Genomic DNA, 16872 nt, shown 5'->3' with positions numbered 1-16872 from the left:
TAAAGCATTGTTTGAACCATGCTTTAATAGACAGGGAGATACATGATTGACAACTTTGCCTCCTTAAGAATGAGAAGAAAGCAGTGGTCTGTAAGCAACGTGGATGCTTGTCTTTCCACAGAAGCTGTGTCGTAGAAATCCCTGATATGAAGTTGATAAGTAGCTCACAACTCCACACTGGTGTAAAACCCCTTGGATGCTGCTCAGACTAGTACTTGGAATCCAATTCCTCGTTCAGGTGACTGAATCTGGTCAGCTGTAGTTTATACGTCGAGAGACTCACCGGCTCTCCTGGCTCATTGCCTCCAAGGATCCTGAAGCCGAACCCTGTGTCCTTCCTCCACAGGAAAATGTCCTGCTCTTGGAAGTCTGGAACTGGAAAAAAAATCAACAAACCACCGTTAACATATCTGCATTAACACCAACGGCCAGCACCAGTGCTGTACAAGAGATTAATCCCAGCATGCAGTTCACCATTTAGTACAACTGCAGCCAATGGCATGGCCACAATCGATGCACCCATTGTTTTTTAGAGCCCCAGACCAACCGCCTGCTTACATTAAAATGCAAATATTAATCCTCCCAACTGTTCCAAGCTTTGTCTCCGAGATAGCACTTTGGTGGAAGAACTAACAACTGATCTGTCAAAAGATGAAAGAGGATCTATTTTGGGTAAAGAGCACAGGTATAAAGCTGAAATAAGAAGACAGACTGCCAGAACAATTCGGAGCGCCTTCATTCTTTGGTCCCATAATTAGAAACAATCAGGCTGAAGTTTCACTCGGGAGGCTGAAATAGCATCGTTATATTTTGTTTCAGCTTTTTCAGTGACGTTCCCACAGACTGGACATTACTATTCCACTGGACTCCACTGCTTTTTTTATGAAGTGATGTGTGACATGCGAGTCCATTTCTACTCTTGAACGTGTTGGGGAGCACTTCCCACTAGACGAAGGTCCGACCACATACTGGAATACGCCATATATTATTGAGCAGAGTATGGCTATCTCACAGTCCAGCCCCTGGAGAATAAGTGTGTGTGTGTGTGTGTGTGTGTGTGTGTGTGTGTGTGTGTGTTATAAGTCACTAGAAAGGCGCTGTGCTGTAGAAGAGGCATTGCACTGCAGCGAATGACAGCTTATGGTTCATGTAGCAGTGGAGGTGGGAGCAGCCTCGGGGGGCTGCTTGAAGCCAGGGGAGAGACGGAGGGAGCATGCATGCGCATGGCCTCATCTTGTCGCACACGCAAGCTTCTTTGCTTTCAGCGTGTGCATACGTATGCATGCAAGCACGTGCACGCATTTAGATGGTCGCAGCTGTGTTGTACTGGCTGACAAACATGCAGCTCCGAGCGAACTCCCTGGGAGATTTCCTTTTGCTCCAACGCGGGCCACTGCTGCCAAGGCCACTGAAGCCAGGAAGAGACGGCAGGGTGGCAGAAGGCACAAACAGCCTGCTCCCGATCTGTTCCTTCAGTCAACAGTTAAGATCCCTGCGGAATGCAGCGAGTCCTTCCAATCTATCACAAAGTGACTATGGCGGAAAAGTCGGAGGATAATTGTGGCTATCTGCACACGGTGGGGTCAACTGTGGACCCCACCGTGTGCCCCCGCAGTGAGGCAACCGGGCACGACTCATTCGACATTCTACAAAGATGGATAGACTTTCGCCGGGTTTATAGATATGATATGTACTTTATTAATCCCCAAGGGGATTTTTTTTTTTTGTCAAAGTAGCGTCCCACATGCGAGGACTGTAAATGACGAGCACGGCTGGTTCAAAAAGGGAGGAAAGTTAACCTGGGAACATGCTAGAAATCAGACAACAATCAAAATGAAGACCAATAAAGCATGAGAGAGTTCCCTATCCTTGCTGGCCCAGATTCTTCAGAGCAGGTCTGTGTGAGTTTTCTCTGCGAATGGAAATCGTTCACCCCATGGTGAGCTTAAAGACCTTGATCTCAGCAGAACTTTTCATTACAGCGAATGCTGCGTGGAGAAATGTCTCTGCCGTGGCCAAAGCCTGAGCCCTGTGGGGTTGCACACAGCAGGATTTTAAGATGAGCTCAATGCAGAGTGAGGAAGCGGAGGATTTACACCTGCTGGTACAGGTCCGCTGGCCTCCCCGTCATTCTCTCTGTGGTTCTCTCTGCTTTTCTATACCTAAGAATCCCTTGATCTCGCGAAGCTCGACCTTTCTCTTTTGCTTCCCATTTCAGTGTTTCTGTTGTTCAACTGGCCCTCTCCGTCATCCTTCGTGCTCTCTTTGCGGTCCTCCCATTTACTGCAGGCAAACTCAGGCCATTTAGAAAACCCCTGTTGAGAGTCTGTCACCTTGGGGCAGGTTCGTAGACACAATCGCCCCCTTAGTATATGTATCTTCTGCTCTCCATCACGACTCGTTATTTCGTTTTAGAAATCAAACACCATTGTCCTCTCGGCACTTCCCGGCGGCTTGCCTACGCTCAGCTCTCTTTCACGTTCTTCTTCGTCATAGGCATCTAAATAATGAAAATCCTTGACAAGTGTTGCCTGAGAAAGTAAGAAGATGTTCGCAGTCCTTTCAGACTCACGTTTTTTCTCTTCCTCTCACATTTTTTTTAAAATCTGACAATGAAGTTAAGGTTTGTACTTTTTAATTGGAGCTATCCCTTCGCTTTGGCAAGGCTAGATAGATAGGAGGCGGGTAGGCAATACAACAACTTCCACTCTACTGTTGCTGCTAATTATACGTCGATGTGTCTCTTAAAAGGAAGTCTAGTGTGAAAGTGCTGCCTACAGTAGTAGCTTTCAAACGACTGGACAAAGCACGTGGGAGACGACGGCTTCTGATGCTCTTTGGAAGTCAATACTTACTTTGTGGCTTTGAAGAACTGCTTAAAGAGGAATAACTCAACATTTTCGGGAAATTAATTTATTCACTTCCCCCCTGCTGTGCGTTAGATGAGAAGATGGATCTCGCCAAAGCAAAAATCCAACGCATTTCATGTGGATGTCAAATCAGCGTTGTTGGTGAATGCGGGCAACTAAAGCAATACATTCCTCAGTGTGTACCGTATTGACAGAGAAAGATGAGTCCACAGCTGCGCAGTCTGTTGTTCCTCCTGCATTCAGCGGCATCATTTGACATGATGCATCATACAGTGTTTTGGCTGACTCTGATTTTCAGCCATATTTATTTTTTCGAGAGTATACAGCTGAAGAACTGCAGCTGAGAGAGTCTGAGATCGTAGCAAGAGGATATTGTCGACAGGTACAAGAGCAGGAGAACTCAGCTTTCTCGATCAATATACCATGCACTGATGAATGTATTGCTTCAATGGGCTACATTTACAAATAAACACTAACTGGATATCCAAATAAAAGATGACAAATTCACCGCATAAAGATAGAACCAGCAGGCGATAGACTTAGCTTAGCACACAGATTGAAAGCAAGGAGAAAGGTCTGTCCTGGATGTGTACAGTGTAAAACAAATTTGCTGACCAGCTTTAAAGCAACATAAAAAATATATCTAAAAACGAACTGGCTGTTTCCCTCTGCTTTGTGTGTGAGTTCAGCTGAGCCAATCACCTGTTGACTTGGCCTTTACATCTAGCGGACAGATACGTGACTAATACTGAACTAGTTTTCAAATTTAAAACATGTTTAAGTACATTCAGAAATGTAATATAAATTGTTTATTGTACGATGCTTTTTTTCATCTTAAATTCTATGTGAGTGTGGATGAATATGTGTGAATATAATCCAGTTACTTACATACACAAGACTTTCTCTTTCATCCCCAATCTTGCTCCAAAAAGTGCAGTACCATGTAAAGACACCAGGTTTCTCCACTGAGCCAACCGCCCCATGCAGCCCTCATCCAACCGCCACCAAAAATATATACTTACGCCTACTTTCATACATGCTCCTGGACTGGGCCCAGATCTTAAAGGGGTCCGGTTTTCTTTGGATGGTGCCGTCTCCTGGGGAGTCCTGGGGTGGCAGGCCTGGCAGGGGCTGAGAGGGTGGCGGAGGAGCGATGCTCTCACTGAGAGGCGGCGCCAGGGACGTGTGCAAGGGCGAGTCTGTGTGGGCACTCCGGTGGCTGGAAACGCTGTGCTGGGAGCTGTTCTGACTGTCCTTTCTCGACAATTGCTGTTGGAGAAGCAGATCAATATCATTTGACGATTGAAAGTCGGCGCCGTCTGTACACCTGTGAACATGGAGGCTGAGCCGAGTGCTGACGGATGGATGGGGTCAAACAAAACAAAACAAACACTTCTTGCGTGATCAGCAGTGAAAGACAAGACGTTGGGGTTGGTGGAAGAAGAATCAATGGTATTAGGATTAGGATTAGAATACAGAAGAATGTGGGATCGAAGATCAAAAAGATGAGGAGCAGAAACCTGAGCGCATCGTCAACCATTGTTGCGTTGTTACCGGATTCAACGCGGCAATAATCAACCTGTTTTATTCAGACAATTATTTTAGCATACAAAAGGGAGGGAAAAAAGAACTCAATGGTTTCTCATGATGAAGTCATTCGGCTGTGGGAGAAACAAATGTAGCTCAACTTACAAGGGTGCATTGCCTATTCCTTTTGTTTAACAGCGTGGAATGTATTAACAAGGAACTGCATCCCTTTCTGCATATGGAGAGATATTCACAGTGAATAGAGCACTCCTGGGGTTTGAAACGGAGGGAGGACTTTACGTGTGAAGCCAGAATTGTAAAACTCCTCATAAATTGCCACTGGCCCCCCAATAACATGGGCACTTAAGCACCTGCTTGAGGATTTGAAGGGAGCAGAGCTTGAGCGGGGTAAAGCACACACAATCCTGAGCTCAAGTACAAGTACAAGTAAAAGTATAAATCCTTTCAGTGCCGCTCGTCACAGTCTCTTTCTTCACAGCCCCGTCTTCACCACTACGCTGCAGAATTATTCAAAAACAAAAAACAGCCAAGGGTTACAGGCGAGAGCACGAGAGAGAAAAGAAGATATTTTAAGACAATGAGAGACAATGACAGCGGTTCAGTCTCTTTACATCACCTCCCGGTTCTTTGGATGCGGTGGACAAAAATACACCAGGTAGGGGCGGGGGCAAGCGGCTCATCTGCTCTCAGATATCAAAGCGTTTGGCCTTCAAAGTGCAGCCATGGCTTTAATAAATTCAGACTCATTACTCCCTGAATCAGCCTCCTACACCTCTGCAATTCATGTATATATTCATCACGCTTGTTAAACATAAAAGAAGCTTGACGCTTTAGCAAATATTAAGTCAGAGCCCGTGAATCCAGCTGGAATGCTTACTCTACTAGTGTTATGCGTGTAGCCTCACTGGGCCGTGTGGTCAAGTAAAATCAATCGATTCACATAATTAGTCACAAACGCAGGCCTCGCATGGTGCTCAAGTCAAAACCTCTGACCCCAAACTGATTTTTTTTTTTGGGTCACTTTCACTTCATCGAACAAAACGGGGCCTCCATTAGCCAATGGAGCAGCATTTCTTTTTTTGTGTATTCCTCTCTGTACACAAAGTTCAAATCCTATTCCCCTAGTAAATTAAAACAATTCTCTTGTTTTTGATGAATCTATTATATTTGACCTTCTGCAGTCATTGTGGTCTCCTTCTGTGCTCCGGGACTGGTCTAATACATACAATACATTCTGCTGCTCCAATAACTTATTAAGGAGACAGAAGATGGGAGGGAGGGAGGGAGGGGCTGGGGGGAGGAAATCACAACAAACCCTTGCTGCTTCCTCAGCCTCAGCTCAGTCCTGTTGTGCCACCAGCAGGCCACACTTGGTGTGTTTTGGTAGCACATCTACAGCAAACATCATGTATTGACGCTATCGTCACCTCTATTATGCTATGCCATCACCATTATTATGTCACCAATGCATGCCATACCCAGGACCAACACCATTACCGTCCCCCACCCAAAACGTTTGCCCCAGCTGAATGGCATCACATACCCTCCTAGTGTAATCTCTGTATGGTGGAGCTCGCTCAAGATCATCCTGCAAAACAAAATTGACAAAGACATTCAGTCAGACACAGTCAATGGGGTCTCTCCATTCGTGCAGCAGATATCACGGGATGAGGCCAACTCTCAGCTGTGATCCCACATTCAACTCTCTCACACTGCAAGCTTAGCACTGCGCGCGATGCGATCATCACTGTGTTAGCAACCCCACTCACGTTGAGCATCAAAGCCTTTCGTTCCAGCCCCCGCGAGAGGGGAGGGGAGTGGAAGCGGGGTTAACTACAGGGATCCACCCCCGCAAAGCACAGCATCCCATGACTCCAAACAGACCCAAAACATCAGCACAAGTCACAGGTAGGAGACGAGGGAGGAGAGAGCCGGTGAAAGAGAGCCAGAAATCCCTCTGACAGACACACACCATGTAGATGGAAAACAGAAGAATGGATGAAGGAACGCGAAAGGAGAAACAACATTTACTTACCAGTTTTGGGCTCTTCTTTGCAGGTACCACCCCTGTGAAGCCAGACAGAGAAAAAAAGAGAGACAGTTACCGATGTAGTTTTAGTATAGAATCCATGATCAGAAAAAACAAAAACAAAGAAAAATAATGAAAAAAAACAAAAACAAACGGGTAACGCAGACTCCAAAACAATGCTTATTTAGCCCTCGTCTCCTTCCCCTCCTTTCCTCTCTCTCCCTGCTCGGATCCTTTGCTCGCCGTTCCGCGGCTGGCGTTTGAAGAGGAAAGGATGGGAGGGGTGGGGGTTAGGCAGCGCGATCTATCTGCATCACTGCCGTGGCCAGTGCTCGGCTTGTGTGGTGCAGCGGAAGAGTGGGGCCAGCCCCCCAGGGCTGAAAACCCCGCGCTCGCTGGGAGCCTGGCTATCCGACGGCGACGAAGTGCGCATGTGAGCGAGTGTGTGTTGGAGGGAGGAAAGTGATAGTTAAGCGGAAAGAACAGAATCCTGGAGAGCAACTAAGCCAGAGGAGGGGAAAAAAAGAGAGAGGAGCGAGCTGTGCTCTGGAGTTCCCGGCCGAAGCATTACCCATGGAGAAGGAGTCCAAGATACTGAACATTAAATTATAGGCAACCGTCAGTTCCCCTCTTACTGAGACCATCTTCCTGTGTCCGCTGAGCGCCGTGCTCCGCTGTCGAAGGCTCCCGCATCTATAGGCAGTAGCAGCGACCTCCCAGTCTCTCTCTCTCTCTCTCTCTCTCTCTCTCTCTCTCTCTCTCTCTCTCTCTCTCTCTCTCTCTCTCTCTCTCTCTCTCTCTCTCTCTCTCTCTCTCTCTCTCTCTCTCTCTCTCTCTCTCTCTCTCTCTCTCTCTCTCTCTCTCGTTTCAGCTCGAGTGAGCAGTGACCAGAAATACCATTGCAGAAATATTATTATCGCAGAGAAGCAGCACACGAAGGAAGACTGGCGGACGACTAAAACGCAGGCACAGCCGGCATATAGCCGGGGAAATCTGCTCCTTGAGCACATCACTGCCCCTCTCCCCCTCACTCCCAACTCGGTATGAAATAAACAGTTGTATGAAGTTATGGAAATGAGAACGGGAGAAGGAGCGCACTTGAAACAAAGAGAAAATGAAAAAGTGGCGGTGTGTATTTACCGCTGCAATATTCAAAATTATACAATGAGTGCAGTCTGAACCACACAAACCTCAATAGGGGTGTGTAACACACATTAAGCATGATGGGTGTCTGATCCATAAAAAATGGGCCACTTTTATATGTGAATCCTTAAGGGAAACAGAAAGGATAAGATATCTCTCACACACACACAACCCCAGCCACCCACCCACTTTATCTATCAGACATCTAAGTTCATTCATAACGGACAGCTTGAACTGTGTCATGTCTGCAGCTTTTTTCCCCCCATTCTCTTTTTCCTCTCGCCTGTCTTTCTCCCTCTCATCTCTCTCTCTCATCCCCCCTTTCAATCAATAGGAATCATTCATTCAGGAGCTCATAGCAATCCCCTAAATCAGACGTGGATGCAGATGCAGTGTCAATCCCGAGGTATTCTCTCTGGGCCAAGCATGCTGTCAGTCAAGGTGTCAGGCCCGCGTTTGATTATCCTTCATCCATCCACTGCAACTAATCTGCTGCTGCTGTCCGTCATCTCCACTTAGCGAACTCCGAGCGCTTCGATCAGACACACAGATACACAAAACAGACACACCCGATGGAACCAAGAAACGGACTCAAACAAAAGGTCGATTCAGGTCTTCGCAGTGCAGATGTACTTTTTTTTTATTTGACACGGGATCAATATGGTTTACTGGAAAAGCAAATCACTGAATGAGCTATTCATTTAAAGATATAGTGCTCAACTACACTTTGAGGTCTTGATGCCATTTAACAAAATAAAGCTACATTGTGCGTAGGTCAGCAGGATGTGTGTGTGTGTGTGAGAGAGAGAAAATCACCAAAGTGTGTTTGAAGCTCCTACATAAAAAGGTATTGTGGGTGTTTGGGCCAACCTCCAGGACTAATTGCATACAAGAGAAAGGAAAGAGCTGAAAGTTTTGGACAGGTGGATGACCTTGGCTGGCCTCCACACTGATCGCCTGAGTGAGGGAGCACCGACCAAGTCCTCAGCGCCTTCAGCTTTCAAATGCTGGACCAGGACCATTGTGAGGGCCCCCAAGCTCATTTTATTCTGCTTACTAAAGCTTAAAATCCAAGGCTTATTCACTGCATTCTTAACTGTGAATAATGAACGACTGCTCAACCCACGGGGCAATAAATTTGTATGATGTGCGTTTTATTTGTGATTAATGATCTATCAACTGATTATTGTGAATTACATTAAAGCCAAGATTTGAGGACTGCAGTGCTTTTTTTCCATGGCAGAATATTAGTCATCTTCTTTCACTGCTCGAGGAAAAACTCAACTTATGATTGAGCCCCACAGCTTCCAACAGCTCGGTTTCATGACAACAATGCACAGCGGAGTCTTTTGCAAACACTGGAAATAGGGTGTGGTGGGGGGAGAAATTGCAACTATGAAAGCACTGACACATTGATTTCTGCGCCAGAAATATGAACTCAGCACATAAAATGCTCGCAGAGGAGATCTGCTTTAGATTATTTGCGACCCGTCGCACTGTGTTTAGGTCCCGTACGGTTCAACAGACAGGAGTGTTGTAAAAACCTGGCAGCACAGCAGTCACTAAACGGAAGCCGTTAATAAGCAGATTATGTTGTCTGTCACTAGTGTGTATGCACGCGTGTTGGTGTATCTCAGCGAGGAGTGATGGCTTCCAACAGGCAGGTCCATCTGTCACCGTTGCGGAGGTGCCTGGTGACCGTGGAGGGACTGACAGACGGTCTCCAAGGAGTGAAAGGCTCACATCAGCTGTGTACATTAGCAGCCAGAATGTGACAGCCCTCCAGAGTACAGCTCTATTAGCCTGTGTGTGTGTGTGTGTGTGTGTGTGTGTGTGTGTGTGTGTGTGTGTGTGTGTGCGTGTGTGTGTGTGTGTGCGTGTGTAAACAGTGGAATTAAATCTGACAAAAGAGCGTACCAATGTGACTAAATAGTTGGCAGCGATGACCAGGGAGAGCATGCAAAAAGTTTTTAAAAAAAGAAGAAGAAAGTCATGGTGCTTTATAATTATACAAATAATAAAAAAGATACTTAGGAATGTTTCGCTGCACTGAGCGGTCCTCCCACAAATGCACACATCCATCCTGTGGAGACCCCCAGCGCAGATTATCTGCAGAGCATTGTCATAGTAACAAAGGATGGTGCAATGATGGAGATTTACAACTCGCCCAATAGCTATGGAGGTGTGAAGACATGGGAAACCGGTGAGTGTTGTGGGGGGGGGAAGAGGCTCTCCCTGTGCAACAAGCAGTGATTCACGGGCACCAGCCTCCGGCATGCCGAAAACAAGCCGAGGTGAATCGTGGGCACAGGTGGCGGGCAGGCCGCTCACCCATCATTGCTTTTGAGGACAGCAATGCTGTTCATTATGGTGCCACTGGAACATGCTGTCAGCAGAATTTTTAATGTGAAGTCGGCAAAAATACGACGCTTCCTGCCCCATACCGGGAATTGATTTTCTGCTCCGGTCTGTGCAGGGACCCATCAGCAATGTTTATCTCTTTCTAATGGGTGTGTACAAGACTGTCCACATTATACGGGCCTCATGCCGGTAACTGGGCGTCTGTGCGGGTTATACAAGTTCATGCAACATCAGTGTGTGTCCTTAAAGATCCCAAATCCGTGGAATGCTTTTGACAATGTCAAGCTTCTCAAGTGGCCAATATTAAGCCTGTAAGAGCAATCTAATGTGGCGATGATCCACTTGGTGTTTTTACCCTCTTAAAACCGCACGCCCATGAAACAACAAAGAGGAAAAGACACATTTCAACCCACTGTCTGTCTTCAAGAGTATAATAAATCTATTTCAAACTGCACTTAAAGGCAATAGGAGGAAATACGCCCTTCGGTGCTTCAACACTATCAATGCTCTTAAGCGTTTTCCCAGTAGCCGTGCAGATAACCTGCAGGCTCTGACATTTCTTTGGGTATTTATTTAGATTCTTATTTATTCAAAGGAGATAAGAAAAGTGCCTGTGCAGTGGAGGGGTTCACCAAATACACTGACATTTGCGAAATAGTTTAACACCTCTTGCCTGTGTTCGTCCCTCAGCCTGCCATTCGAAGTCCGCTGGCTACGTGGGAGGAGAGAAAGGGTCCATCTCTCATTCTGAGAGAAGAGTGCGAGGCCTGAATGCCCAGCAGGGACCAATGTGTCACCATTGATTGATGAGTCATGAAGTGTGTGTGTGTTTGTGTGTGTGTGTGTGTGTGTGTGTGTGTGTGTGAGGGGTGGGGGGCATGAGCAGAGCATCATGGGGGTTTTGTTGCCACTCTTTCATCATCTCTCTGATCCTATGACATCCACCGTTCTTTTCCTCTCCCTTCTGTCTGCAGCGGCCTCTCTTTACGTTTACTCTACACGGCTACAAGCAGTTGAAGCAGCCAAACACAATGCGCCTTTGCATTCATTGGCGCACCTTTCAGGTCTTAAAAACGACGCTGAAACAAATGGGGATTACTTTGTTTGTGTTTTTGCAGCTGACAGCTAGTGACGTGAGCTGCTGCGATATTGAGAGGCTGCGCTTCAGAGATCCGACACCCACACCGCGGTTCTCACTGAGAAAAGGCTGCACAACAGGAGTATGCGTGCCTCAAGACCCTGTTAACATTTACACCTGTTTAAAGGGAACACGGGAGAGGAAATTAGCGTCTGCGCTACGGCAGGACATTAGGGGCCAAAATGAATTATGTGAGCTCATCAGTGAGGGCAGGAGACGACTGGCAGGGGAAAATGAGCACATTAGAGCGGTGTAATTAGACAAATGAAAGTACACAGTTTCAAGAAACACAGACCTGATTAAAGTAATAAATCATAAAATCTGTGTCTTGTGTGCATAACCGTTGAAACCCCGTCAAATCCTAACCTGGCATTCTGACCTGGATGTGGAACTGGAGCAAGGAGTGTGAATCAGATCATTTTCGCAGACAAAACAAAAAAAGCTGGAACCCTCAAACGAGATTCACAGAGTGTTTTTACACCGAGATCCCCCAATTGTTCAGCACACTGTGGCTAGTGAGGCATAAAAACACATGCTCACATTTTCACTCCAGCTGACTTGCACACATGCTCATATGTGGTGAGAAAGCTAGTGGAAGAGGGGTTGAGAGGGCTCACTGTTGCGCATTGGCTGCTTTAATGAGTGTATTGCTGGCGCTGTGGCCCTCAGGGATTGGCTCCCATCTTCATGTGGGCGCGCGGGTGTGAATCTACATACTGACAGTGGGGGAATGAAAATGGAAAACGGGGATGGAGGAGGTGTGGATCTCTACCAATTAAGACTCTCCCAGGCTTATTCTGCCTCAAATCCATAATTAATCGTGTGTGAGTGTGTACGTAAACACACATGGTCAGGGAAGAAGAGATCTTAGATGGATGGGGAAAGAGAGTGAGAGTAAGAAGAGAGTACACGAGAGAAAAGAGATGTATGTGTATGATAAGCAAAGCTGACATCACGACCCCAATTAGAGGGCCTTGTTGCTCCTGGTGGAGCGAGCCGGAGAGAGAGAGCACAGAGAAGAGGAAGAACGGGAGAGTAATTAAGGCACCGTATCTGGAACCCAGGTTTTATGTTCTTATGAGTGCAGCAGTGTGTGTGTGTGTCTGTGTGTGTCTACACAGTATGTCAGCCACGTATGACGAGGATGATGCAGTGTGGGTGGTGCATTGACACCATGTCAAGCTGAAACACCAATCATTCTCTGGTCCCAGCGTTCCCAATGTGATGAATGTGATAATTTTGGTACTTTTATATTTTTAGAAATTGAACATTAGTTGGATGGATTTGAGGTATAGTGGTAGGTATAGTGCTACAGACAGAGGTTTAACGTGATGCCCTAGTGCGAGACCAATAGAATCTAAAATTCAACCTACCACCCTTGGACAATTTGTAATTTGGCTTCATACGTACTGGCCGCTTTGTGATGGAGGGGGATTTTTGTAAAACATACCGTATCCAGCACTTGGTACATAAATGTGCAAATGGGACAAGTGCAATGAGCAGACTTATCTTTCATTATTAATCTGCATGAAGTACTAGACGGACAGGTCTTGCTGGAAGACACCGTCCATTTAATTGTCTCTCATGATTTGTTTCCTGTGTTTGTGTGTTTCTCCACTGACTGGCATCCTTTGTTCCAAAACCCTAAGTAGGAGAAGACCAACCTTTAAGGCATTTAGTAATGCTGCTTCAATTAAAATGTCCCATATACATTATCATCATCCATCATCTAAATGTTCCATATACATTATCATCATCCTCACTGTCTTTTGCTCAGCACCATTTCTCCCATTGCAGTCCTGTCTGTCTGTGGCTATCAAAGCTAGTCCTCGCTTTTACACAAGCCTTTTTTTTATTGGCAGCCCATTAGGCCCCGCCCATGACGAGACTGCATCCCATTATGGGCTTGTGTACACTAACGTGATGAAGGAATACTACTCTTCATCAAAAGCCAGTGAGTGTGAGTGGAACGGTTTGGTTGTATGTGTTTGGGTGGTGTGTGTCCACGTGGGGAGAAAGAGAGAGAGAGTGAGAGAGAGAGAGAGAGAGAGAGAGGGGGGACTCAATGCGAGACGACAATGTGATTTGGTTGCCATTCATCTGATTGATTCCCCTCAATATTTCTGATGATCACGCACGCACATCAAAATTCAATTGTTCCAGTTTTATCCTTAGTTCACAGTTGCTTTGCTTCCATTCAATGCTCCTGTGTGATAGTGATTCTACATCAGAAACCACCACTAAAGAGGGCATGTGCATGCTGATCAGAGGCATTCAGGTGCAGGTGTTCTCTGAGCATAGATTACCAACACTGGACATGTATGTTAACAGCTCATATACCAGAGAGTCAAGTCGATGGATGAAAGGCATGCCAGCTTAATCCGTGGCATCTTTAAAAGGACTAATTTTCACAGGGGAATACGCTAAAAGCCTAAAATAAACTCAACGTGTTTGTTAAACAAACAAACGCAGCAGACAGACACAGAGGGGCGTGAACTAGCACCTGGGCAGAGAGAGCAACTGAATATGAGGGAGAACATTCAGACCGACTGGAAACACCAGCTAAAGCTTTCTCCTGTGAAGTTTTCCCTTCTTATCACAGTTCCTTTATCTGCCCTTTTTAACGTTTTTTTTCCGCTGCCTCCTTTAAATTTCAAGACGGCTTTGGTGCTCTGACTATCAATACTGTTTAGTGTAAACACCTCCCTCCCACTTCTCTTTCAGCCACGTCTCAAATGTTATTTCAACTTTCTCTTCTTCCTTCTTCCATATCACAATAATCCCTCTATCTTGCCATCTCTCCTTTGCTTACAACCCATATTTACATGAAGAAATAACTATGCAAGTCAATAAAAGACCTCTTTGTGAGCTGGGATGGCCTAATTATTTTTGTCTGTCATCAGCATTGAGCAGATTCATGGGAAAGGTTTGTTTGATTCTTGCAATGCTTCAACACATGGGCATATAAATCACAAACCAGGCGCATAACTTGGCACCTGCTCCCTGCACCTTCCTCATCTCCATCTGCTCTCATCAGTTACAATACCAATGGCAAATTTACTGAGACAATAAGCATGCATATGGAGGGATCAGCCTCCTCTCACCTCTCTGCACCAGCATGGTGACCTCGCTGCCTTTGGGACATTTGCTGAGCAGGTCGACCACCTGGTTGTGCGACATGCTCTGCACATTTCTCTTGTTCACCTCCACGATGATGTCGCCCTCTTTCAGGCCGCGGCAGCGCGGGTAGTCCACGATCTGCTTCACTCGCTGCCCTCCGCCCCCGGGACTGTCAGCGATGGTGAAGCCGAAGCCCTTGTCTCCTTTCTCCATGTGCACAGTGATGAGCTCTGGTTGTGTCGCGATGGATGAGGCCAGGGTGACCACATCGCTGGTGTAGCCGTGCTGTGAGGAGGTGTCGGAGGCCAACTCCGCCGAGGGGCTGTGGGGCCGGTGGAGGCCATTGAGGGGTGGCCCGCCGTTGGTCGAGCCGATGTTGTTGTTGTGACTACCGTGGCTGGACGGCGAGTCGTAGCTGTTGGAGGCCTCCTGGCCGTTGATGATGATCGGCTCTTTGTTGTCGATAATGGCTACAGAGGTAACCAGGCTAGTGTTGGGGTCATCGGGGTCAAAAGGCAGCGGGTAGCCGCGGCACAGCTCCAAGTTGACCATGGAGCCGATTGGGATGGACTGGAAGATCTTCACAACTTGGGCATGGGTGTATCCCAGCACACATGTGTCGTTGACGCTCACGATCACGTCACCTTCAAAGGTAGGGAAGAGGGAGAAGCTTTATTCTGTAAGCCTGGAATCCATTTGTGATGTCAAGTTTTACCATCCTTACTTATAACAACATTGGGTGCACCAACCTGTCTCCATTTTGCCATCGAGGGCGGCCGGTCCATCCAGGACTAGGCTCTTGATCTGCAGGAACTCGTCCGGCTCGTCGCCTCCCACAACAGTGAAGCCGAACCCCCGACGGCTCTTTTTCAGCTTGGTGTTGATGAAAGTCCCCTTCAGCTCGGATCGGTTCCGGGTAAAGAAAGGCTTCCCTCCTGAACAGAGACAATTACATGTATATCTTTGTGATACACCAATGTAACAACCCAAACTGAATGGAGCAGCTTTAGGTTCAGAAAAACTATTCTCCATCTGTTGATATATGAAAAAAGGAGCGTAATGGCTATTGACTATGTGTTCTGGTCCGATCACATAACATGAATCAAAACTGATTAGAATAGATAGATACGTTTAAAATGATATTGAAAAGACAAGCGAGACGGCATGACGTGGAAAATGGGGATAATAAATAAATGGTATCTCACACACACTATCCTTAGCGAACAGATGATATGAGAGAGGGTTCTGCGTCTGTGAACAGCTCTTATCTTTCTACACTGGTTGTGAGGGTTTAATTAACACAGAGATATCCGCGATACACATTTCACAGTGGTCTTAAGTCACGAGACCAATCTAAACCCATTTACTGATTCATCCTTTCGCCAGCTCATTATCTGGCATTAAGGACACAATAAAGAAAGATACAAGATGGGATCAGTCTAAATCAAAAGCTCGAGTGAAGTATCCATCCACCGAGAATATGAGGAGCGGGGAACGACCGCGGAATACAAGAACTGGCTGAGCTCTCGCCGTTTATTGAGCTACATGGAAGCCACATGCCAAAGAAGATGACTTCAAAAGCTTTGCAAAAATGTATACGGTGATGTTGGCAAAGGTGAAGGAATGAAGCTTGAACATTACAGAGAAAGGATCACAAAGAAATGTGTACTTAGTGACCAGCAGCACCACGATAGGTTATGCTTGTGTCTATGCGTTCAATGAAAAGTGCATTACCTTCGAAGTCAGTAAGTACCCGTGTTTGAGTTTGTGTAGTGTGTCTGAGGGCAATGCCTAGTTTGAAGATTATTTTATTTCTTATGGCCTTCATTTGACAGCGTAGAAAATGGGTCGGGCTATGACAACAAATGTTCCAAGGATGTTTTTGGTTACATGGCACGCGCTGTAACTATTCAGCTTCACATAAAAGCATTTTTCAGAACAGGAGAGCTGTAACTAAACTGTGACCATAGATGGCGGCTTCATCCACGAGGGATCCAGAGATGTAAGAGCAAACCAGGAAGCAGGAGTAATATGAAATGCAGGTAGATGGAAACAGAGAGTTTGAAAGGCGCTTTTCTTTCTCGAGAGGAGTGTCAATGCCATGGACGGCACGGAGCGGGGATGGACATAGGGTATAAGCAAAAGATAGACAGAACCAACAATTTAACCAAAGCAGAGAGTGAGAGCGCGAGTGGGGATGTGAGCTAGAACATTAAAAGATTGATAAGGGAAAAGGCAAAGACGTCCCGCAGAGCAGCAAGGGAGAGTAAGCGGGAAATACGGGGTGAGGCAGTTAATTCTCTGCCATGGCTGAGCTAATTAGACAAGCTGCTAGTGGGAGGCTGAAATAAAAGGAGCTGGCAACACACAGTAATGGCTAGACACTGAGTCTGGAGGTGTTTGTTTTGCTAAATGGTGGGTGAAATCAGGCCATTATTTCATACTGAAAATGGAGCAACATATCAGAGGTTCCATGTTAATCAACATGTAGGTGCATATAAGACAGAAGCGAAAATGCAACTTTCCCTCAAAGAGGGAAAATATAAACACTGCTTTCTTGCAAAAAATGTTGTCTAACGTACGTACTAAATGAGTGGAATTAATAGTAAGACCATATGATGAAATGTATACAGAGAGCAGCCTGAGGCGGCGGCTGACGAAAA

General features: G+C 46.3%; 1 protein-coding gene across 5 annotated transcripts in view; it reads right to left on the bottom strand.

The window, feature by feature from the left end:
* The window catches only part of magi1b (membrane associated guanylate kinase, WW and PDZ domain containing 1b), a 117491-nt gene that overhangs the window by 15247 nt on the left and 85372 nt on the right, over positions 1-16872 (bottom strand). For 4 of the 5 annotated variants that reach the window (XM_068593377.1, XM_068593379.1, XM_068593380.1 and 1 more), the window contains exons 11-15: positions 14959-15144; positions 14194-14853; positions 6454-6485; positions 3893-4139; positions 284-375 (exon numbers count right to left, since the gene is read on the bottom strand). In XM_068593377.1, the coding sequence (XP_068449478.1) occupies positions 284-375; positions 3893-4139; positions 6454-6485; positions 14194-14853; positions 14959-15144 (1217 nt within the window). The remainder of the gene's footprint in view (positions 1-283; positions 376-3892; positions 4140-6453; positions 6486-14193; positions 14854-14958; positions 15145-16872) is intronic. The other variant, XM_068593378.1, reaches the window with a different exon arrangement.

This window comes from Clinocottus analis, unplaced genomic scaffold (assembly GCF_023055335.1).
Source record: "Clinocottus analis isolate CAN_PGR_092001 unplaced genomic scaffold, fCliAna1.0.p SCAF_3, whole genome shotgun sequence".
NCBI lineage: Eukaryota > Metazoa > Chordata > Actinopteri > Perciformes > Cottidae > Clinocottus > Clinocottus analis.
The sequence above is the reverse complement of the archived record's forward strand: the minus strand, read 5'-3'. Positions and strand labels throughout refer to the sequence as shown.